The sequence below is a fragment of the Oncorhynchus mykiss genome, chromosome 9 (genome assembly GCF_057628025.1).
Source record: "Oncorhynchus mykiss isolate SJ-2025 chromosome 9, ASM5762802v1, whole genome shotgun sequence".
NCBI classification, from domain to species: Eukaryota; Metazoa; Chordata; class Actinopteri; order Salmoniformes; family Salmonidae; genus Oncorhynchus; species Oncorhynchus mykiss.
This window is the reverse complement of record NC_143030.1, coordinates 26,394,413-26,419,334: the sequence shown is the minus strand read 5'-3', so window position 1 is coordinate 26,419,334 and position 24,922 is coordinate 26,394,413. Positions and strand designations below refer to the sequence as shown.

Sequence of the window (24,922 nt, the reverse complement as noted above, 5' to 3'; positions counted from 1 at the left end):
CCGCTTGAGTAGATCTGGAGATTATGCTTCTTTAATTGATAACCAAAAGGAGCTAAGCCAAAGGGGGAGGGGCCACCTTCAGGACAGGGAATTTTCCGTGGCAAGGAGAGACATTTCTATATCTTTATTAGGAGTTGTAATAGTAGGCCAGTAGTAGATAAACATTTCAGCTGGAAACTTTTCCATGACATGGGGTGAAAAATGTTTTCTTTATTATCAATAGTGATGAGTAGTAGTAGGCGTAGTAGTGCTAGTAGTAGTACTAGTAATAATACAAGGAGAAGCCTGAGTCGTCGTCATAGTATGATTATAAACCGCTAACCGTACACTCTAGCATCTTTTTGCTATGGCCTAGGCCCTTGGTTGTTATTGTTTTGTCACTGAGGTAATACCTGAGGCAACCCCACTACTCCGAACGAGCCCACAGATTTGACTGGAAGGACTAATCTCCTCTCACTAATAGATTTACTCTGCACTGTGTTGTCTTTAATTACAGTATCTCATGACACTGGGGTTTGGGTCTATGTGTTGCTATTTGCATGGCTTACCGCAGGATCAACTCTTTAAGCCCCGAGTCAGAGTCATTCGGTTGGAAGTCTCTTCGCAATTTACAGTCCGGACAGAAACAGATTAGGGGGGAAAAAATAAGAAAGAGACAACAACAGAAAATGGCTTAAGTGTTTGTGTCTGCCGAGCATCCATCACCAACCGGTTTGACTGAGAGGTGCATATTTATCGAATTCTGATTTATTTTTCGACAGCGCTAATGGCTCCTAGTTTATGACCCTAGTGCGCATTGGCGAAACAGAAGTTCCTCAGGCACCACCCTTCCCTTTTCATAGCTCATTTATTTTGGCGTAATGATAAACATAAGCCCTCTTTCTCAGTTCTCTCTCTGAAATGCTGCATCAAGTCTCTGTGTCTCTATCGGCGTTGCACGTCTGACTGTTAAAGTGGGACGGCGGTTTGCGGTTCGGTTTAATGTCAAATCCAGATAATAATTCTAGATGATAAGCTGGTCGGATTAGACGGCCCAAACTCAGGAAATGGCCCCCGAAACTGAACTTGTTATGTATCAGTCTCGCTCTTTCTCTCTCTCATTCTTGCTCTCTCTTTGTGTCTTTCTCTCGCTCTCTCTTTTCTGACTCCGAGCCGTCCCATCAAATACTCTTACACTGGATTTGAAACTAATAGCTGTCACTTGGTCCAATTCACTGCGACGGAGAGTAATGTGCCTTCATGAAAATGTGCAAAGACAGGGAGCGTAGGTGTGCAAAGTGCCTAATATACATTCCAGAGAGGGAGGCCGTTCGCGGTTATTGTGTGCCTGTGTCCATGTGAACGTGCATGTGTGGCTGTCTGTCTGTGTATTAGTCTGGAAGAGCAAGACAGGCGGTGAGAGAAAGAGAGATGATGAGAGACAGAGAGGGACAGAGAGATTGATCCAGAGAGGACGACCGGCAGGGAGAAAGGAAGGTAAGAGACAAGAGAGAGGGAAAGGGACTGCCTACCTAGCGCTGGTTGTTTGTGTGTGTGCATTAACAGTGCCATAAAGCAGACCCATCTCAGGAATTCCCATATAACTGCCATCTGTCGGCCTGTAAATCTGTCAGGGGGGGTCAGGTTCGGCACGAGTCACAGAGAGGCAGGCGGGATCTGAGAAGAATGACAACCCATTACCCCGGCAGACAGTGAGCCTCCATTACCAGTCAGACATCTCCCTCGCGCCAAGCCGACACTATCGTATGACAGCACAGTGGCACGCCATAGCAACATGTACCTCCAAATACTGACATATCTCGCTACCTTGACTGGCAGTAGAAAGAGGGAGCCTGAGCTATAGGAGACTTGTGATAGATTTTCAAAACTGAAGCCAAAGGTCTTTGCTATTTTTAGGCTACATTTGAGGTTTCAAGTCGAGATGCTATATATTTTCGAAGGATGATGTGTTCTAGTTGTCCGCTGCGGATGTGTGGCTTTCTCTTCTTCCTGAAAAAGGGATTGTCCAAGGTCAGGGAGGGAGGGAGAGATGGTGGAGTTAACCGAGCCATGTAGCAGCTCCACCATATTAAGTTACCCAGAGCATTACATGAATCTGTCAAGATTGCAATAAAATACGGATCAGGATTAGGAAAGTGAAAGTGAATATTTTAATCAAGCCCCACTGTCTATAAACAGGTTGTGGGGAGTGGAAATGGAGAGTGGGTAGGTGGAGAGGTAGAATGCATTATAATTCCATTCTCTTATCAACCCTTTCTCTTTCTCTCTTTCCTCTCGCTCTTCCTCTCTCTGTCTCTCCCTCTCTCTCTCTCCAGGTCTGACACCACCTACCACGCCCCCCCACAAAGCCAGTCAAGAGAACCCTTTCAAAGCATCACTCAAAACCAAGTTGTCTTCATGCTCCTCGTCTGCCCTGGCGTGCAAGAGGGTTCGGCTGAGCGAGGCGGGCCCCTGCGGCCCCCCAGCCCTAACCCCGACCCTAGGTGGGGGTCCCTCCAGGAAGGGCCCCGAGCAGACTGAACTGTATGCCCAGCTGAGCAAAGCGTCCACTGCCCTCCCCAACTCGGTGGTCACCGCAACGACAGGGGGTTGCCAGGAGGAGCCCCGCGGCTTCAGCGACCACGACTATTGTCAGTCGCCGGCGGCCAGCACAAAACGGGACGCTGACGCTAATGTGGCTAACGCAGCTTATGCTACTGTTACCATGACGACTACTATGACAACCCCTCTGATGCCCAATCCGGTCATGGCGGAGGACAGGCATGTGAAATGTAAGGACTCAGCCATGCCACCCTCCTCCTTTTCTTCTTCCTCCTCCTCTTCTACGTCTTCTCCTACATCTTCATCCTCTTTGGCCAAGCAGCTGCAGCAGAGCTCTTACCCTGTGGCTACGGAGGCTCGGGGGCAGGGCGCTCGGGGACAGGACCGGACCCCCACCACCCAGACAAGAGCACCCCCACCACAGACCCTAGATGGGGACCAGCATTCCACCAGCAGGAAGCAGCCCCTGCGAGACCAGGAGATCCGGGCGGAGCTCAACAAGCACTTTGGCCGTCCCCAGCAAGCCATTTACAGCCAGGGTGAGAAGGGGGGGGAGTTGGTGGTGGAGGAGGGGGGGCAGGGAGGAGGGGAGAAGGTTGTCGCCCCGCAGGCGTCCGAGGAGAACCCTGCTGGGGACGAGTACTACTGCAAGCTCCCTGGTTCTGGTTCTACTGGGTACCTGCACCCGGGTCTCCCGCCCTTCCACGAGGAACTTGAGCTCCAGGACCGTGGCGTGGAGGGGCGCTACCTCTACCCCTGGGAGGGCACCCCCCTGGAAATGCTTTTCGAGTCCTGCTCGCCGTCCTGCTCGCCGTCCAGCTGCTCCCCCTCACGGGGCTCCGTCTCACCCCTCTCCTCCCTCCTCCTCTCCCCCAGACACTTTGTCTGGCCCCGTTCGGGCTCCCCCTCCTCCCGTTCTCGCTCCCGGTCCCGCAGTTCCTCCTCCCACCACCGGAGGCGCTCCCTCTCCAGCTCACCCGACGGACGCCCCTCCTCCAGGTGAGTAAAGCCTCAATCTCTTCTCACCGTGTCTAGGTTCCCATGTCCATACTACGTCTTGCCCAATGTGTCTACTACTTAGTTTCATTCTAAGTAGTATGCCAGTGTGGATATCGGAACACAGCCAACTCATTCCCTCCTGCTGGGTGCCATTTCCCCTCTGTTGTTCGAACGTTGTTTGAGCGTTGCCTAAAGGTTGTGGGCGGCTCTGACAGTGTTCCCGGCAGGGGGTGGACAGCTCAGTCGTGTCAACAGGCCTCCTCAGCTGTCAGAGACGTGTCAGTAGAGGATAGGCCCTGTGCTCTGAGTCTCTTCAGTCTCCCAGTATGGGGCCTCCTTTAGCTTCAGCTGCTTCAGCATCCCCAGCTTGAGCTAAAAACATTGGTCAGACTCATTATATTCCACAGGAAAGAGGCTTTAACAATAGGAGAGTGTGGCAGGGTCAGGGAGAATCCTTACTGGCTTGACTACTGGACAGTGGATTGCAATTGGCTGGTGTAATGAGGCTAGCCAAGCTCAACTCTCTCAGTACTTTACTATAGAGCAGAGGCTGTATGTATCACTCTTCTTAGAGTAGAAGTGCTGATCTCAGAGCAGGTCCCTCATGTACATAATCTTATTCACTATGCTCTAAAAGGCTAAACTGATCCGTGATCAGCACTCCTACTATGAGAAGCTTGATACTTACAGACTGACGGTTCCATTGGGAAATACCAGACAAGGAGGTTTGGTGTGTTAGTCATGTGCTATCAAAATGGTATATCTGAGAAAGAGGCAACTATGAAAATGATGAAGCGACTGAGGCGCTGGGCTTTGGTTGCTTCAACGTTGTCAAAGCCTCATTTCCCATGGCAAGGTTTTGTCTCTCTCATCTCCTCCTCCGTTTTCCTGGGATCTCTGTTTGATGCAGTGCATGTTGTTTTAAGCTGCAGCTGTTGTTTTTGCTGAGCGCCAGGCGAACCCCCCTTTGTCCCGGAAGATGAAAGCCAAATCTGGGAAGTGAGTTTAGTTCTGGACCCCCCCCCCCTCCTCTGAAAACAGTGTGTATTATCACAGCAGCTCGAGAGAACTACATTTCCCATGGTTCCCTTTGATCGGAGCAGAGTGGGTACTGTTTTTTTTATTTTTTTTAAGGGTTATAGGTACCGAGTAGGACTACACATATAAGGAGACTTTATCGGCGAGTTTGCATTGAGTGCCTTGCAAACTGGATAGACTCTTCGTTCACTTCCCTCAAGCTCATAAGTGGGTTTAAGTTTGTTTGCTGGGTTAATGAAAGGTCTCAATGGAGGTTAGCTTTGCCCTCTGTTTTGAAGTCCTTTACCCTTGATAAATCACTCACTCGGATGACTATCACCAACCTCATGATACAGTACACCGAGAAAGTCACAAGGTTTCTAAAGATGTCAGGGTTGGTACTTGAAAGAAGAAAAACGGGGGGAAAAATAACCACATAAAAGGTGATGACTAAGTTTACCGGAGTAAAAGTACCTCAATCTCAAGAGCTCACTCAAGAACTCAAAGGGAAACAATTTCAACAAATCTATTTTTTTCTCTCTCAAATCCTCTCGACTCCCCATCTCTCTTTCCAAACTCTCGTCTTCCTTAACTCTGTGGACGTTTGACCGTTGCCTAGCTTCTCTCCCTCTATCATTCAAGTCTGCCTTCTTCAGCATATGTTCAATAATTAAGCAATGAGAGCGTGTACTCTGTGTAGGGCTACTAGCTTTAGAGTTAGGCCACAGGGCCTAAGGACCTTCCCCTCATTTAACATAGATACGAGGAGCATGTACAGTGCCTTGCGAAAGTATTCGGCCCCCTTGAACGGCCCCCTCTCTGAATGATCCAATGTTGACCTAAATGACTAATGATGATAAATACAATCCACCTGTGTGTAATCAAGTCTCCGTATAAATGCACCTGCACTGTGATAGTCTCAGAGGTCCGTTAAAAGCGCAGAGAGCATCATGAAGAACAAGGAACACACCAGGCAGGTCCGAGATACTGTTGTGAAGAAGTTTAAAGCCGGATTTGGATACAAAAATATTTCCCAAGCTTTAAACATCCCAAGGAGCAATGTGCAAGCGATAATATTGAAATGGAAGGAGTATCAGACCACTGCAAATCTACCAAGACCTGGCCGTCCCTCTAAACTTTCAGCTCATACAAGGAGAAGACTGATCAGAGATGCAGCCAAGAGGCCCATGATCACTCTGGATGAACTGCAGAGATCTACAGCTGAGGTGGGAGACTCTGTCCATAGGACAACAATCAGTCGTATATTGCACAAATCTGGCCTTTATGGAAGAGTGGCAAGAAGAAAGCCATTTCTTAAAGATACCCATAAAAAGTGTCGTTTAAAGTTTGCCACAAGCCACCTGGGAGACACACCAAACATGTGGAAGAAGGTGCTCTGGTCAGATGAAACCAAAATTGAACTTTTTGGCAACAATGCAAAACGTTATGTTTGGCGTAAAAGCAACACAGCTCATCACCCTGAACAAACCATCCCCACTTTCAAACATGGTGGTGGCAGCATCATGGTTTGGGCCTGCTTTTCTTCAGCAGGGACAGGGAAGATGGTTGAAATTGATGGGAAGATGGATGGAGCCAAATACAGGACCATTCTGGAAGAAAACCTGATGGAGTCTGCAAAAGACCTGAGACTGGGACGGAGATTTGTCTTCCAACAAGACAATGATCCAAAACATAAAGCAAAATCTACAATGGAATGGTTCAAAAATAAACATATCCAGGTGTTAGAATGGCCAAGTCAAAGTCCAGACCTGAATCCAATCGAGAATCTGTGGAAAGAACTGAAAACTGCTGTTCACAAATGCTCTCCATCCAACCTCACTGAGCTCGAGCTGTTTTGCAAGGAGGAATGGGAAAAAAAATTCAGTCTCTCGATGTGCAAAACTGATAGAGACATACCCCAAGCGACTTACAGCTGTAATCGCAGCAAAAGGTGGCGCTACAAAGTATTAACTGAAGGGGGCTGAATAATTTTGCACGCCCAATTTTTCAGTTTTTGATTTGTTAAAAAAGTTTGAAATATCCAATAAATGTCGTTCCACTTCATGATTGTGTCCCACTTGTTGTTGATTATTCACAAAAAAATACAGTTTTATATCTTTATGTTTGAAGCCTGAAATGTGGCAAAAGGTCGCAAAGTTCAAGGGGGCCGAATACTTTCGCAAGGCACCGTATATACTGGCCCTGATAGGGGGAAAGGTGAGAACATCTCCCAGCTGCACTGTGCAGAAGCAGAGTCGAGCAAGTCAAATTCAGTAGAACTAGGAAAATGTGTTAAGAAAAAGTAGCAGAATATATTTGGACTTTTGGTTATGTGTTTTTTTATTTGTTATGGTTAGATTTTACACTGTGACTGTCTGTCATCTTGCAAGAAAAGGCTATGATTTAGGGATGCCAAGGTACAGTGACGGGCATGTCTAGACAACATTATCGGTTTTTAGAGATACGCATTTCAGATATGAACACATTTTTTAAATATCCTGGATGATATCTTGATGATTAATGTGCATTCCGTTTTTTGCAGGTCTCGTCACAACATGGACTCCAGCACTTACCGATCCAGGACCCACAAAAGCCCTCACTCGCAGTCTCGATCTCAGTCCAGATCCCCCCTCAGCCGCAGGCCAAGGTAAGGGTCCACCACATTCCCTTACACTAAACTAGGGGTAAACAGCTCTGGTCTGATGATCCAGTCCCTGCAGTTAATGCTTGTTTTCATCCTTGCCTTTTAACCAACAACATGAATTGATTGAAAACCAGCAGGATTGTGGAACCCCTGTACAATGTCCTTATGCACAAACACAGGCAGTGTAAAATGTTGACAGTCATTCCTAGCTCCAAAATGATTTGCTATTGATGAGCCTAACGAAACCAGGAAATCCCCAACTCTTCCCATCTCTCCAATGCATGGACAAATCTTGACGAGGAAGTTGAGAGAGAAAAGTTGCACTTCTTTCCCCCCGGGCGAAGCCCTAACTAAGCAGAAAGTAATGACGTCAAGTAGTGCTGACAGTGGCAGCTGCCCAACTCCCAACTGTACGCCTCTCCCGCTATCCACCATCTCCCGCGGGCCTCCTGTGGGATCCATAACCTTAACAGCGGGGAGGAGGCATCTTCTTATTAATGCGTTTGTTTGTTTCCCTACCCCTCTGAGAAATTTAGCCCATCTTGTTGGTGGGTTTTTTTCGGCCGATACGCTTCATAACTGCTGCCGTCAAATTGAAGGGCAGATGTTGGAAGGGCGGTGGAGGACAGTGAAAGTGATGGGTTTTGTTTGGTCCCTCCGCAGGTACGACAGCTACGAAGAATACCAACACGAGCGTCTGAAGCGGGAGGAGTATCGCCAGGACTACCAGAAGAGGGAGTCCCAGAGGGCCGAGCAGAGGGAGAGGCAAAGTGAAAAAGCAATAGTGAGTTCCCCTGTCATTCTTCTTATATTCTCTCTTTTCTGATCTTTCTCTCTCTCCCTCTGCTTATCTCCTTACGTTCCCACCCACCCTCGCTCTCTCTTCACCTCTCTCTCTTGCCCTCTCTGCCTATCTCTCTACTTTCCCATCCATCCAATCCCTCTTTCTCTTCACCTCTCTCTCTCTCTCTCTCTCTCTCTCCCTGCCTTTCTCTACACTCCCAACCACTCTCTCCCTCTCTCTCTCTCTCTCTCTCTCTCTCTCTCTCTCTCTCTCTCTCTCTCTCGCTGCCTTTCTCTACACTCCCAACCACTCTCTCTCTCTCTCTCTCTCTCTCTCTACACTCCCAACCTCTCTCTCTCTCTCTATCTCTCTCTCTCGCTGCCTTTCTCTACACTCCCAACCACTCTCTCCCTCTCTCTCTCTCTCTCTCTCTCTCTCTCGCTGCCTTTCTCTACACTCCCAACCACTCTCTCTCTCTCTCTCTCTCTCGCTCTCTCGCTCTCTCGCTGCCTTTCTCTACACTCCCAACCACTCACTCTCTCTCTCTCTCTCTCTCTCTCTCTCTCGCTTCCTTTCTCTACACTCCCAACCACTCTCTCTCTCTCTCCCTCTCTCTCTCTCTCTCTCTCTCTCTCTCGCTGCCTTTCTCTACACTCCCAACCTCTCTCTCTCTCTCCCTCTCAATCTCTCGCTGCCTTTCTCTACACTCCCAACCATTCTTTCCCTCTCTCTCTCTCTCTCTCTCTCTCTCTCTCTCTCTCGCTGCCTTTCTCTACACTCCCAACCATTCTCTCTCTCTCTCTCTCTCTCTCTCTCTTGCTGGCTTTCTCTACACTCCCAACCACTCTCTCTCTCTCTCTCTCTCTCTCTCTCTCTCTCTCTCTCTACACTCCCAACCACTCTCTCTCTCTCTCTCTCTCTCTACACTCCCAACCACTCTCTTTCTCTCTCTCTCTCTCTCTCTCTCTCTCTCTCTCTCTCTCTCTCGCTGCCTTTGTCTACACTCCCAACCATTCTCTCTCTCTCTCTCTCTCGCTCTCTCGCTCTCTCGCTCGCTCTCTCTCTCTCTCTCTCTCTCTCTCTCTCTCTCTCTCTCTCTCTCTCTCTCTCTCTCTCATCCATCCTTCTAACAGCAGCCTGGCATTAATATCTCCCAGCTGTACCCATCGCTGTCTCACTACCTAGACAGGGCAGACAGTTGTGGGCCCGTGGCCGTGCCTCCTGCCTACTGTTCCTCTCTAATGAATGAATACATGCAAAGTGAGTCACTGAATCTTTCAGGGCTCCACTCGTTTCCTCTTTATCTCCAGGTTGTGTATTTTTAAAAGTCTCCGGCATCTGGGAACGGTGTCAGTTCTAATTAATCACACCACAGGGGCACATGTTAGAAACGGCAAGAGTGAGAGGAGGGATAAAAAGGGAAATTCACCGCCAAGGAAATGTACACTTAAAATATAAATCTTTCTAGTGATCTAGTTTGAATTTAATCAAAGTGGGATGAATATCAATTCTCAACCCTTCTCTCTGTTTAGTATTGCACTCGTTTGGAACATGCTAACAGAGACTGATAAAGGCACACGTCAAGTAATGCACACACGCACAGCTTTAGCCTGCATACATTTTAGACGAGATGGTTATGGGCAGCAAAGCCAAGCTGTCAGTAGAGGTTTGGGAGGCAAGCGGATGTGAGGGCCACACACACGTGCACTGACTGCCAGCCTTGGGGTGGAGTCCTGCACAGGGCAGTTTTTGTTGAGCCGCACCCGCCCCACGCCGGACCCATCAATTCTGAGCTTCACCCGATACCTGACATCAGGACAGATTTTTCTCCACAACCCAACCCATCGGCATAGAATTGTTCTGAGAGCCGATGACTTCATTTGTCTGCGTGTCTATTCAACATTTGGATAAATGAAAACCATGCCATTAGTAAAGAGCAATATATTTTATTTTCACAATGAGATGCGGCATATTGACAACTCAATCGTTCTGAAGAAAAGGGCATTTTCATTAGCCATCTTACCTCCTGAAAGTCTATAACCGACATACTGTAACAAAACCTTTGCATTCAATTTTGTTTAGATATTCAAAAAGTTGAATTGAAACTTAAATAAACAATTCCCAGAATCGAATATAGGCTGCAAAAATAGATTAATTTAGTATGCTATACTCAAACTTTTAACAGCCACACAGGTTTAAACTTGATATGGTCTAAACGAAAGCCTGAATTAACATTATAAGATTATTATATTTTTTATTTTATTTAACTAGGCAAGTCAGTTCAGAACAATTTTTTTTTTACAATGACGGCCTACCCAGGGCAAACCCGGACGAAGCTGGGGCAATTGTGCGCCGCCGAATGGGACTCCCAATCACTGCCGGATGTGATGCAGCCTGGATTATTAACTGATAATAAACTGAATTAGCCTATCATAAACAAATATGCTTTGCAGGCTGTGTATCCATCTACCGGTTTTATGTTTCAGCACCACACATATAATGGACAGTTCCCTGATTCGCTGCATGTATGGCTGGTAGCCTGTCTGCCTTACCATTCACCGAATGGAATTTGCGACACAGTGCAAAACAACATGGTCCTGGGTTCGTTTAAAAAAAACTTGATTGTTTCCTACCTGCAGTATAATTGTTCTGAACCACAAGCCGACCCGCGGGTTGAAAGAATATTTTCATTCCACCCGGCAGCTTCTTTTGCTGGTCAAACATAGGGACCTGTGGATATCAGACCCGATGCAGGACTCTACCTTGGGTGCCGTCTTGGAAAGCCGGCATATTTATCAGCTGTCAGGAATGAAATAACTAGTTCAGCAAACTGTATGTGAAGAAGAGCCAGGGAAAAAGAACACTCCGGTTAATTTGTCTTTTTTTTCTTCTCTTTTTCTAAGTAGTGGAGCTTATGTCTTGCCATTGAGGATGTATCCCAAATGGCACTCTGTTCCCTATATAGTACACTACCTTTGACCAGGGCCCATAGCACTCTGGTCAAAAGTAGTGCACTACATAGAGAACAGGGTGCTATTTGGGACAGATCCTTAGTTTAGCTTCTTTGTGGAGGTGAACTTTAAGTTTTAGTACCAGGCAACTGATTTACATGTATAAGTTACCAGTGGCCTGAGGTAGCTTTCAAAATTTGAATGGATCCCAATAGACTTGCCCCAGTAATGGCAAGTAAATGAGTGAATAAGTAAATAATACCAGTGATACAACGTAGCCCTAAAGCTTGCTCTGCATTATATGATTAGCAGACGCAATTAAATTGCTCTCAAAACCATGATTGCAGCCTCGTGCTTTAGGTCCAAAATTATGCCGCTGTGACCTTTATGTCCTTTGTGGTTCGAGGAACATTGTGTGACCCCCCCCCCCCCCCCCTCCCCGGCCTCCTGTTGTTCCTGATGGTGTTTCGTACAGGTTTCTCTAAATGGCATATTAACTGGAGCCTACTGCATGGCATAAACAACTCATTAACTCATTTTCAGTTCTGAGACTATAACGAAAGAGGACGAGCTATGGAAAGAGAAAAGGCTTCCTTCTGATATTTGTCACTGGATTGAAAAAAAATATACGGTTCAATATGGGCCAGAAACAAAGACAGAAAAGACAAGTGAATGAACAGGGAGATCTAAGACGATCGCTAAAGCCTCTCTGTCCTATCGGATAAGAGGAGGTATTTAGCACAGCCCAACCAATCAAGGAGGAACAAAACAAGACGGGAGCAACAAAAGGGTGGCCTCACGTCAGCGCCCGCCACCGGGTGTTCCGAGTAGTTCATAACGGCCACCGAGTGAACCTAAAGGGAAGGAAACAGGACGAGAGGGAAGTACTCCTCCTTTATCTCTCTCCCTCTCTCTTTCTATCCTTTAATGAGCAGGAGGAGAGACGGGTGGTGTACGTGGGGAGACTGAGGTCCGACAGCACGCGAACCGAGCTAAAGCGGCGTTTTGAAGTCTTCGGCGAGATCGAAGAGTGTGCCGTGAACCTGAGAGATGACGGGTAAGGCCCCGGGACGGTGTTCGCGTGTGACGTGCGTGCATGCGTGTGTGTTGGCTATATAGGGAGGTAATAGGATTCATTGTGATACATTGTGTCCATTCATTCCTACCATCTGGGTTAGGTGGAACACAGAAAAGCATCATCTCTTTCAGGGCTTTGCATCGACTTCTATGTCAAAGTCGAGTGGAGACGCAGGGCAGGATGGAGCTGTATGCATTCCAATCATGTTTTATTCATCTTATCTGTTCCTAGCCTAAAAAGAGCCCTACAGATACATTTTATTGTATAAATAAATAGTGTGGATGTCCACTAACAGAGGAGGCCCTGACGTACTTTTTCTATTCCCGACTGCAGGGACAATTTTGGTTTCATCACCTACCGCTACACTTGTGACGCCTTCGCTGCCCTTGAAAACGGACACACCTTGCGCCGGTCAAACGAGCCCCAGTTCGAGCTGTGCTTCGGTGGACAAAAGCAGTTCTGCAAATCGAATTATACAGACTTGGGTAAGTTCTGCTTTGTTGTTGCTCGGGAGAACCCCAGAGCCACGGCTAATACAGGCGGACTGTCAAAGGGAGGGATGGAGGGGGAAGCTGGGAAAGAAATAGGCTCAAGTGACACCTTTTTAAAATGAAAGAGCATATATTTACTCTTACCCCCCCCCCCCACACCCCCAAGCTTTACAATTCACCTTCGAGGCACCACGGTTCTGTGTACCAGTCCAGGAATAGAACTGCTCTTCTACCGCCGCCCATATAGGAGTATATCTCGAGGAATCGAGAGGCCTTCTTCCATTCCATTGCTCACAGCCTATATCTTTCTACTTAGTCAATGCACAAGTAATTGGAAAGATGAGCGCAAGATTCTTTAAAAGCTTATCTGTGATTTTGTTTTGATACCCTATATACAGTGATGTATAGTTTATGCTCTGGTCCTCTTGGAGGGTAAAGAGAGGTAGATGGAAGGAGAGAGGGAGGGGGGAGTGGGATGAAGGGGAGGGTGGAGGGGGGCAAGGTTAAGTCCCATCAGCCCATCCCTCCTGGGTGAGCCTCCATCTGTTGCCAGCTGTTGTGGCGTTCAACAGAGGAAAGACCTCGCTGTGGTACCTAGCAGCGTGTCATCCACTGAGAGAAGGATGAAGGGTTGACGGGAGGGAAGGGGGGGATGAAGAAACGAGCCTGACAGCGGAGGCCTGATTGACTAATAATCAGCCATCTCTTCCTCGTGCGACACTTATAGACAAAGACAGACACAGGCTCGGGTTCTTAAGACGGCAGCCCTACAAAGTGCCGTCGACATAAAAGCACGGGTAGAGCTAGTCGATTCATCTGAGGAAAAGGTACTTACACATGCATGCACCGAAAAAGAAACCTCATCCGCATGAAAGACTGGACTCGATGTTCAGATGGACGTGGTGCCGGATGACAAATAATGCAAGACATTGATAAAAAATATCTCTGCTTCTCCCTCGACAGACGCCGATGTTGAAAACAAGAATAGAATATGGCTGGTCCATCCTTCTCTTTCTCATCCTCTACCTATACTATTGTATAGTATCAATAAGAGGGTAGACACTTTGGCATCGATGTGTAAATAGTCAGTCAGTCCACCAAGGTGGATGCTGTCCTGTGTGGCCATAAGAGGTCATGATGCAGAGTGGGGCTTGTACAGTTGCTCCCATATTCCACTCGCCATTCATCCCTTGACAGAGAGTGAAATGGGGAATGTTGTAATACAGGGCCACTGGGAGGTCAGTAGCTCATGGCAGAGGGAAAAAATAACATGTTCTTCAAAGGAATGAAGGCATTATTGTATATTTCCGAGGTCCTTGAGAAAAGACATGGAGCGCTAAGACAGCTAATCAGTCTCTCGGAATGAGAAGAAAGACCTTCGTTCTGCTTCCTCTCTTTTTTTGAGAGAGAAAAACTAGTTCAGGCTATCCCAAACTGCCCCGTGACGGGAGTAGGAGAAAAAAGGAAGGCGAAAAGAAAGAGAAGAGAAAAGCGTAGTGTCCAAAGCGAGGGAACTTGAATAATGTCATGCGGTAGCGACCTCAGTCCCTCCTCTCAATCTTGCCCGGCGCGCTCGTCTCAATTTTTTTATTTTTTATTGTTGTTTTCCGAGACACTGTCCATTAGTTCTAAGTAGTGCGCAGGGGTATTTTTCATCCGTCAAGGTGTGCGGCGTGACACAATCCACCCCTTGGCCATAGCATTAGATCACGACTGGCATCTCCTGCTTGCCATGGTCATTCCCATTTCTCAAGCTCTCAAAGTTTGCCGCAGCCTGTGTGGGGGCCCCATTTGTGAAGCTGTCTGCCACGAGAGATAAGACACTTGTTTATTATCGCGCTGACCATTCAAAATAGATGCCTCCGCCACTCGCTCAGTTTGGGATTTTTTTTGTCACTCGGTGTCAGGAAAAGCTTTATTTTCCACCCTGAGCATTTGAATCATGTAAACATTGTGTCTAAAGACCTCATTTCAGGAGCGATATTGGAGGGGAGCACGGATAACTTTGGGACTTATTGAAAAGTAACAGATGCAGATGGGTTCTTTGAGATTGACGTAGACGTGCCACTTGCCTTGATCTGTGAGACAGGTATTTTGTGTCCAGCAACAATTTGAGACATTTACAATAGACTTTAGTCGTTTGGCAGACGCTCTTATCCGGAGCGACTTACAGGAGACCACTTAGGTTGCTTAACACTGATGTCAAAATGAATCTCTGGTTTCAGATTCCCATTCTGATGACTTTGATCCAGCCTCCACTAAAAGCAAGTATGACTCCATGGATTTTGACAGCTTGCTGAGAGAGGCCCAGCGCTGCTTGAGAAGGTAACAAGTGCTCTAGCAGCCGCTGTCTACCAAGAGGGATGTCTTGATACCTCACTAATGTTTCTGTCCTTTGACTACGAGAAGTTTTACACTCTATGTAAGAGAGTATATAAAGAGGAACCTATATATATATATATATATATATATATATATATATAGACATATATATATATATATATATATATATATATATATATATATATATATATATATATATATATATATATATATATAAACAAAAAGTATATTAAAAACAACGTTTACATGAACATAGCTGCTGAAGAAGCTGGGAAGAGACAGTACCTGGAAAGCCAGTGAATCCTCATAACCCTGTACACAGATGTGTGTGCTTTACTGCTGTACAACAGTCAGTGAAAGACAAAAACATTCATGAGATTTTTTTTTTCTCTCCAAGCACTACAAAAACCCAACTATGCTTTGAGTGGTGAAACATGTGCAGCTCGTTCAGTCTTTTTTCTTTTTGTCCTTGATTATTCTTTTTGTTTTTTTTTAATCTGGTGTTTGGGATGTGGTGTTACGTTATTAACGAGACTATAGGGAAGCGTATCTTGGAGGCTCAAGATAACGTTGCTGTCTAGATTTTCAGGACAAAAAAATGTAGCCCTGTATATACAGATATTATCAAAAGGAATATTTTTATTTTGTGTACATATCAAACAAAGTTCTTTATTTGTTACAGCTATGCACTGTAAAATGCAGCCTTTTTAAAACGATGAAGACATTTTCTCAATTAAGAATGTCGATCTGTAGTTATTACAATGATGTAAGACATATTGTACACCTACATGAAGTTCAGAGGACATGACATGATTGTAAAAATGTATAGGAGGCTCATTTTGATGGAGCATGTGAACAAATTTCCTTTTTTAAGAATTATTTTGTTGGGGGAAAAAAGTTAACCATGTATAGTTTTATCTGTTTATAAAGTTTCTCAATCAGTGTTTTTCCGTATACAACAAGTATAAAATGCATTTTTAACGTGTTTTTTCATGATTGTAATGAAACAAACCCCATTTTTAATAATATTTCTGAAACAATCAGTATATATATATATATATATATATATACACATCAATTCATTTTGATTTCAATGCTTTTTATGGTTCTGGTTTTGATAATTTTACTCTCAGTGAGAAAAGACTAGTACTATGTTAAATCTGTTTAATCAGGATAAACCATGCATATTTATCTATTTATTTTAATATTTGAATCAAAAATATTTATCCTCTCCATCTCACATGGTGTACCTCACACATTTTTGCTATTTATATTGTTATTAGATTTTTGTTATTTCACTTACAATCAGTGGGTAAGGTGTACAATAATGTGGGAATATTACATTCTATGCCTTTCAGAAACAATAAAAAATCAATTATAATCTCCTCGACAGTGGCCCATCTTGAGATATGCTGCTCATTGTCCAAGTGATTTCTGTCTCCACAGCAGTGGTTTGCAGCCATGACAAAATGTCTACCACATTATTTTCCTTTATACACCGTAGAACATGAAGCAATAAAATGATTTTCCAGGTATTTTTGTTGTACCACACTGTAAAAATCTGTTTCGTTGCTCCACACGCTTGATTATGTGAATGCCAAACAAAAGTTTACAATTTTCTTTCCTGAATTTAAAAAAATATTGTATTTGATGTACAAAATATATATATATATATATATATATATATATATGTAATATATATTATATATATATATATATATATATATATATATATGATGATGATAATAATATTGACATTATTCACAATAATTACAAAAATAATAATAATATAAATGAAAGAAAAAGTATATAAAAAAGCAATAAATTATTTTTCAAAGTTGTATTTTAGCTCATATTGTTGTGTGGTTTTGGACCCTGACCCATTACCCAATCGCTGGCAACATACAGGGATTCCATTCCAGTGTCTTAGCATGGTCACATGACCCTTATCACCCAATAGAGAACACTTACAGAATATTTTGCTCAACACTCGTGTTTGCCCATTTAGTGTACGTTCAGGTCCGTGTGTTTGTGTAGAACATTGTGGCAACTGTACAAATGTAAACTAATACCATGGAAAACACACTGTTAAAACTGTAGTGTTCAACAACAAGCATCCTAGCATCAAAACATTTGTCTGTGTAGCGCATGGCTATTAAATGATGACAGCCGATACAGCGCATAGTACTTTGGATATCAGGCTCTCCTTTCTAAATGGCACTACTTGAATGACATCTTATAAGCCTAGAGAAACTACTCAATACTGCATGGAGCCGCGCCATTTTCTATTAGGCGCTGCTGCCACACAGTCCAGATACCACAGCACCTTCAACGTGACATTAAAGGTAACCTTGTGCTTTCTGGTGCAATTAATATCCTGTTTATAGTGCAAGCTAAGTAACAAGAACAACCAGCCTACATTGCAAGAGGTAGAACTCTTTTGTATGAAAGCTTCGCTGATCACAGGCCACCTTTCATGAAGTTTGACTTGTGTAGATGAAAACGAGCTCATTTCCTTGATGCAGAGGCAAAATCAGTGGTGGGGGAATCTCCCCGTCCACCTGTATTTCAACATATTTTTCAGTTTATGTACAGCGCTTGGGTAATGGTGTCGCGTCCCATTTGATAGATGTGGCTTTAATCATTGTAATAAAATAAAAAAAATCTGCTTTGTAAATCGCCTAGAGTAGTAATATATTATAACACCTTATGGTCCTCAAAATGTCAACTGTGTCAGACATTTTAACAATGTGAACTACTGAGGAATTTGCCACTGCTTAAACGTTTGTTGGGTGATCATGTTTCTTTTGGAAGGACAATGGTGTGAGCGTGTGTGTGCATGTGTGTGTTTATAGGCAGGTGTGTGTGTGTGTGTGTTGGGCAGAGGGGGGTGGGAGGGGGCTGGGGTATTGCTTTGGGTTGTTACCTGTTTGTGTCCTATCCACGTTGCCTTCTGCCAAGTCCTTACCGATGCCTTTGTGGTTCTACCTATTGTATGACTTTCTTGTGAATTTTGTTTTTATGTGCAATTCTCATCAGCCTCACCATGCCAATAAAGGGAAATGTGTTTGAAAGAAACTCACCTGGAACCCTCCTTTCATGTGCCTCTTTTCTTTACCGTCTCATCCCCCCTGCTTCCTCTCTCATTGTCATGGTAAGACTGTGTTATTCAAGCATCATTGTGAGCAATTTAAAAATCGGCACTGCATGACTGTGATGGCGTATCCGTGCCTTCAGAAAGTGTTCATACCCCTTGACGTATACCACATTTTGTTGCGTTAGAGCCTGAATGAAACATTTATTACATCGTCGTCGTCCCCCTCCCCCCACTCATCTACAATACCTCAAACTGACAAAGTGAACACATGTTTTTAGAAATGTTTTCAATGTAGTGAAAATGAAATACAGAAATGTCTCATTTACATAAGTATTCACACCCCTGAGTCAATACGTGTTCGAATCACCTTTGGCAGCGATTACAGCTGTGAGCCTTTTTGGGAAAGTCTCTAAGAGCTTTGCACACATGGATTGTACAATATATAATAATTCTTTGTCAATCATTGCTGGACAGCCATTTTCAAGTCTTGCCATAGATTGTCAAGCCAATTTAAGTCAAAACTGTAATTAGGCCACTCAGGAAAATTCAGTGCTGTATTGATAAGCAACTCCAGTCTTTCTTTGGCCTGGCTTTAGGTTATTGTCCTGCTGAAAGGTGCATTTTTCTACCAGTGTCTGTCAGAAAGCAGACTGAACCCAGTTTTCTTCTAGGATTTTGAATGTGCTTAGCTCTATTCTGTTTCTTTTTATCCTACAAAACTCACTAGTCCTTGCCAATGGCAAGCATACCCATAACATGATGCAGCCACCACCATGCTTGAAAATATGAAGAATGATACTAAGTGATGTGTTGGATTTGCGCCAAACATAGTGCTTTGTATTCAGGATATAAAAATAATTTGCCACAAATGTTAGAATTTGTTTTTTGTCTAATTGCAAACAGGATGCATGTTTTGGAATATGTTTATTCTGTACAGGCTTTCTTCTTTTCACTCTGTCATTTAGGTTAGTATTGTGGACTAATTATATACAATGTTGTTGATCCATTCCCAGTTTTCTTCAATCACAGCTATAAAAGTCTGTAACTGTTTTCAAGTCACCATTGGCCTCATGGGAAAATCCCTGAGCGGTTTTCTTCCTCTCCGGCAACTGAGTTAGGAAGGACACCTGTATCTTTGTAGTGACTGTGTATATTGATACACCATCCAAAGTGTAATTCAATGTCTGTTAATTTTGTTTAGAAAAAACAATATATGCTCTTCTTTGCGAGGCATTGGAAAACATCCCAGATCTTTGTGGTTGAATCTGTGTTTGAAATTCACTGCTCAACTGAGGGACCTTACAGATAATTGTATGTGTGGGGTAGAGATGAGTTAGTCATTAAAAAATCATGTTAAACACTATTATTGCACACAGAGTGAGTCCATGCAACTTATCATGTGATTTAAGCACATTTTTACTCCTGAAGTTATTTAGTCTTGCCATAACCAAAAGGGTTGAATACTTATTGACTCAAGACATTTCAGCTTTTAATTTTTAATTTGTTTGTAAAAATGTCTAAAAACATAATTCCACGTCGCGTGGCATTATGGTGTATTGTTTGTAGGCCAGTGACACAAAATCTCAATTTAATCAGACTAACAACAAAATGTGGAAAAAGTCAAGGGGTGTGACTACTCTCGGAAGCCACTGTACCTGTGTTACTGGGTGCAATGTTGGAAATCAAATCAAATCAAATGTACTTGTCACATACACATGGTTAGGAGATGTTAATGCAGTAATAACCAGTAATGCAGTAATAACCAACGAGTAATCTAACCTAACAATTCCAAAAACAACACACAAGTGTAAAGGGATAAAGAATATGTACATAAAGATATAGGAATGAGTGATGGGACAGAACGGCATAGGCAAGATGGAGTAGATGGTATAGAGTACAGTATATACATATGAGATGAGTAATGTAGAAATGACACCACGCTGCCAGTAGTAGTAAGCATTAACCTTAGGTTTCACAAAGCTACATCTATCTGCATTAGGTTACTGTAACTGTATGAAACTGTATGAAACGAAAGTATCAACGTCGGCAAGTGTAGCTACAAGTCTCGAACAAGAACTCAATTAGACCTAAACTTTCCCCTCTTTGAATTTCCTATCACCTGAAAATGCTGTATATTCTCCTAGTCGTCAGTGTCCACAACTTTAGCCCTGCGTACCATGACTCTGCAAGTTAATTAATAATGTTGAGGGGACAAATTGATTTGAAGTCCACAAATTGGCAGACAGAGTACTGACGAAGGTGATGACTGCATCGTTGTATCGGCCACCGGTTGGCCTCGTGGCTGGACGTCTCGCTGGGAGCCCCCAGACCTTTCTCTGTCGGTGTGACGGGAAATATGGGAGGAATGTGCATTAAACTTTAAGGCTGGGGGTCTGATTGTGTTTTTTTTTATTAAGGGCTGCCATTTAGCCCCCGGAGGAAAAGAGAGGCGGCCGGCTTCATTTCGGCTCAGCATTCCAGCAGGAGGTCTCTCCCTGCTTGCCCTTTCCACAGAATGAAACTGTCCCAGGAAATCTCAATTCCCTTTCTTTTCCCTGTCCCTCCTCCCCTTCCCGTCATGATAGGATGGCCGACTTTATCTGTTATGTGTTTTTTTTTAAATTATTAACCAGTAAGATAAGCACCTATCTGTACTGTGGTTGAAGGTAAGTGGAAGTCTTGCAGATAATGGGGTTTGATCGGCTTTGGTTCCCTCCGACAAAACAGGTGATATTATTTAGAGTTGCAGGGTAGCCATCGTCCTTCCTGCACTTCCTTGCGTAGCACTGGTATCAGGGTTGACACTGTCTTCAAGGGCTCTGTGGATAGACTAATTAAACTTGGGCATAAATTGAAGTCTAATCACAGTCACATTGAAAATGTATAACAATAACATGTTCAAGACATGAATACCTTTTTAAGGCAGTATAATTTTTGACAAACATGATGATTTAGATTCTATTAAAATAAAAAATACAATACAACATTTGACCCTTTCTCACGCATTTCTCACACATTTGTACCTCTCCCGTACAGTGTCAGGGTGAAAGAAGAAAAATCTGTGAAAATAAGATAAGGCTACACACGACTAGTTAATTAAAGGCTCTGGGGTGGAACATGTAATGCTACCCGTAATTTAGTATCAGGAACAGTTTATTCTCAGGGAAGCACATGATTCATTTGAAAAAATCCATCTCAGAAGGAAAATGTTTCTTCTTGCGAATAGTGTGAAACTGGCATTCCAGTTAAATCATTTGCCTGTATAATTCTATGAAAAATAACTTAAGTGACAACATTAGGACTGGGGAGTAGGGGACAATTTTTTGTGTGTGTGTGATATGAAGCAGGATTTTGCGAACTGTTAGTGATGATGGAATGCCATCAAAGAGAGAAGCGGGCGAGGTGAGGTCCCTGGATTCCGTAGTTCTCTCTCCTGTTTTATTTCAAAGCTACCTCAGCTTGAGCCCCCAACCTCCACTCTCCTCCCTATGTTTTATTTTTAGAAGATTTGATAAGCAGTGCTGTTCCCTCTTTGTCACCAGGCAAAGTCTACACTCTTTGACCTCTAGCCATGCGTAACCCGTGCTTGCCAGTTCCAACGAGTCTTGCCAAAATGGGTGGAAGAAGCTAAATATTGTCTTCGCCTGAAATATCATGTCATCGTGATGATTCCCATAGCCGATGGCAAAGAGTTGCAACTCCCATCGGTTAACATAAAAAGAGAGTGACAGCTTCTTTAATCCTGCCTGTGGCATGGTGCCGTGATGGTCATGTGAGCTAACAACTGGGATTCCCACCTCATATTGCTCTCATTGGATCATATCAAAGGATCATTTTGGTGCAGTATATTATTATGTTTTTGGCCTCTACCACATCACTGCCCTTGAAGTAATCAATTTGAGAAGTATATTAAGACTAGCCTTCAAACGTGGATTTGAACCTTCTAACCTTATGTCACACGACTAGCACTGACAGGGTTATATACAGTATCTCCATGAATCCCTAAAGGCTCCAGAACTGTTTCATCACCAACAGTGCCTTTATATGTCATCAAGACTGTTGTCTATTGTATGGCGAGTAATGGGGAGATGATCATGACGAAGCTATTACGATCACACGCTCCCTACTCCAACTGTTGTGTTGCAGCACTTTGTGCTTTTAAAGAGTAATGAGCAACAGATGGACAGTATTCTTCTGCCTCCCAAACTATCAACATTGGGGACCATGAACATATACTTCTCCTAGATAATTAATGGCTACAGACAAATGGTGGCTGATTGAGCTACTCATCCCTATTTTCAATCACCATCTGCTGTGTGTCGCCTGCTAAAAACAATGCTAATTACCGCAAGTGTGCCCAAGACGTACCATATTAATTAGAACAACATAAAAGGGAAAGTTGAGATAGATTGAATCAGATGTGGCCCAACTATGTGGAGAGGAAGGGAAAAGAGCAAGCATAAACGGATTAACGATTGGCGAAAAGCCCCAGACGGGGCTAGAACCCTCGCTTGTTGATAGGTCTCCAGTTGTGGCCACTGTCTGAATGGTAGAGGAGGAGCCGGTTGCACAACGAGACGCACCTGCGCTGTGCATGGTACCACAGCGTTAGCGTGCCTCCGGGCAACGGCAGGCCTTTTAGAATGCTGGGGCTGGCAACTCCTCCACACCGGGATGTCAGCAGAAAGATGAGTCGCCGCGGCCACCGTGGGGACAGCCGGCTGACAGAGGACATTAGGGTTCTGGCCGCAGATGGGTGTGCTTTTTGTGCGCGCATCACCTGAGAAAGGAACAGAGTGAGAAAGGAATTGACTCGACTTGACAGGCCTGTGCTTTTTGGGGCTGCCTGGCTGTACGGTCCAAAGCAATGTAGCCTAGCCACCTCGCGGATACTTTAAATTTGAAATGCCCGTAGCAGGCGAGAGAGAGGCGAATGATATTGATAGCGAGGCATTTTAGCAGCATACACTTAGTGTGATGGTTGATGAGCTAGCGTTGAATAAAATATGCAAATGAGGTGATGTGAGTGCATTTATATCATCTAATTATTTGGTAATCATCAAGTGGCATCAATAGCTATTAGCATAATTTCCGTGACTCACCCTGTTCTTAATGACTTTAGTCAAGAATCTGACAAATCAAATATGTTCATTTCCTCTTGCAAATAGACAGTTTAGAGGCAATTAAACACTGAACGATGCACTATCCTGCTCCAGCAATACATACTATTATTGGACCTCATCTCCAGCTGAGGCCTCATGCACCTTCTTTTTTAGAAATGTACAGACAGCCAAATTCAAAGAGTATGACTGACTGACTGACTTCTCTCCCTCTCTCTCTCTCTCTCTCTCTCTCTCCCCTGCCTACCCCTCTCTACTCTCTTCTGGTGAAGCAAATACCCTTGCACACTGTCTCAGATGGAGCTGAGCACATCGCATGACTAGACGTCACTTTACTATAGAATGGGAAGTGGACAAGAACTATTTGTTTGCACATTTTACCTTAAATACAGTATATGCAAGCTTTATAGATGATACATCACATCTTGGGAACATGTCCCAGGGCATTAAAATGGTTGCCATTTTGTTGGATATGTTGTCAGGGGCGGACTGGCGATTTGGCATTCGGGGAAAATGTCAGATGGGTTGGTCCATTTTTAGCACAGTCGACCTATCTATCTTTGTTTTTTTTGGTTGTGCTAATAATGGCTAATAATTGGGGCCTTAAGGAAATACATTGGCCGGTGTGGGGGACTCAAGGAATAAAATGGGGCAGTGTGTTAGCAGGTAAGGGACACAAACGGATACAGTAAGAGCAGCGAAAGGCTTTTCCAAAGCTTTCTGAAAATAAAAACAGAATTATGAATAGTGTTCTGGTCCCTGTAGGTGGGTTTGAGTTCCTTTAGGCTATCGTGTAATTCTATTGTTGACCACTTGGGGGCCACTTTCCTGTGTTGATATGTATTGTTCGTTTAATGTGCTAAATCCTGTAGAAAAAGAATAGTTCACATTACAAAATGGTGAAAGTCAAATTGTGGAGCTGCAGACTCCATCCTTGCTATCATTCTGAAGCATTGTCTAAGTAAAATTAATCATAACACATTTGGCTTTCAATTTATGATGATATTTTGTACAGATTATCGTTTTAATGAAATTTATGAATAGATAACTGTCGAGTGCATTTGATCTTGTCATGTTTTTGGGAATTAGTTTCATCTGATTTAATGCATAATGGCACATATTTCTGTGTTCATGAACATGTATACAAATACATGCTGTGTTATTATAGAGAATTAAGCCGAGTATTCTAGTCAGCATACAATAAGTCATACTCATTGTTCTTTTCTTTCTATATGTCAGTTTCTCATTTCAGTCACTATTACTGTATCTACGAAGCAGTGGCAGTACATCATCCTTCAACACAACAGTAACTGTGCCGGGTTTATCCATCTGTTAAGCTTATGAAGACTATTTTGTGAGTAACCAAAAAAGCCTTAAACAAATCTAAATATATTTTAGATTTTAGCTTCTTCAAAGTAGCCACCCTTTGCCCTGATGACAGCTGTGCACACTCTTGGTATTCTCTCAACCAGCTTCACCTGGAGTGCTTTTCCAACGGTCTTGAAGGAGTTCCCACATATGCTGTGCACTTGTTGGCTGCTTTTCCTTCACTCTGCCGTCCAACTCATCCCAAATAATCTCAATTGGGTTGCGGTCGAGTGATTGTGGAGGCCAGGTCATCTGATGCAGTGCTCCATCACTCTCCTTCCTTGGTCAAATAGCCCTACACAGCCTGGTCGTGTGTTCGGTCATTGTCCTGTTGAAAAATAAATGATAGTCCCAATAACTCCCCAATGGGCCTGCGTCGCACCGTGTCACAGACACCAGTAATCTTCCATTTCAGTAGGTCCTCCTCGACACTTAACGCCACTCCAGTTATCACTCATTTCAATGGCGCCTTGCTCCGGACAGCAAAGC

General features: G+C 43.9%; 1 protein-coding gene across 8 annotated transcripts in view; it reads left to right on the top strand.

The window, feature by feature from the left end:
* ppargc1a (peroxisome proliferator-activated receptor gamma, coactivator 1 alpha) overlaps positions 1-16,251 on the top strand; it is a 45,530-nt gene extending 29,279 nt beyond the window's left edge. For 5 of the 8 annotated variants that reach the window (XM_036987602.2, XM_036987598.2, XM_036987604.2 and 2 more), the window contains 6 exons: positions 2,316-3,540; positions 7,100-7,204; positions 7,865-7,985; positions 11,869-11,993; positions 12,348-12,499; positions 14,731-16,251. In XM_036987602.2, coding sequence (XP_036843497.2) covers positions 2,316-3,540; positions 7,100-7,204; positions 7,865-7,985; positions 11,869-11,993; positions 12,348-12,499; positions 14,731-14,834 — 1,832 coding nt within the window. In that variant the 3' untranslated portion in view covers positions 14,835-16,251. The remainder of the gene's footprint in view (positions 1-2,315; positions 3,541-7,099; positions 7,205-7,864; positions 7,986-11,868; positions 11,994-12,347; positions 12,500-14,730) is intronic. The other 3 variants (XM_036987603.2, XM_036987599.2, XM_036987605.2) reach the window with 1 other exon arrangement.
* The last annotated feature ends 8,671 nt before the right edge of the window (positions 16,252-24,922 follow it).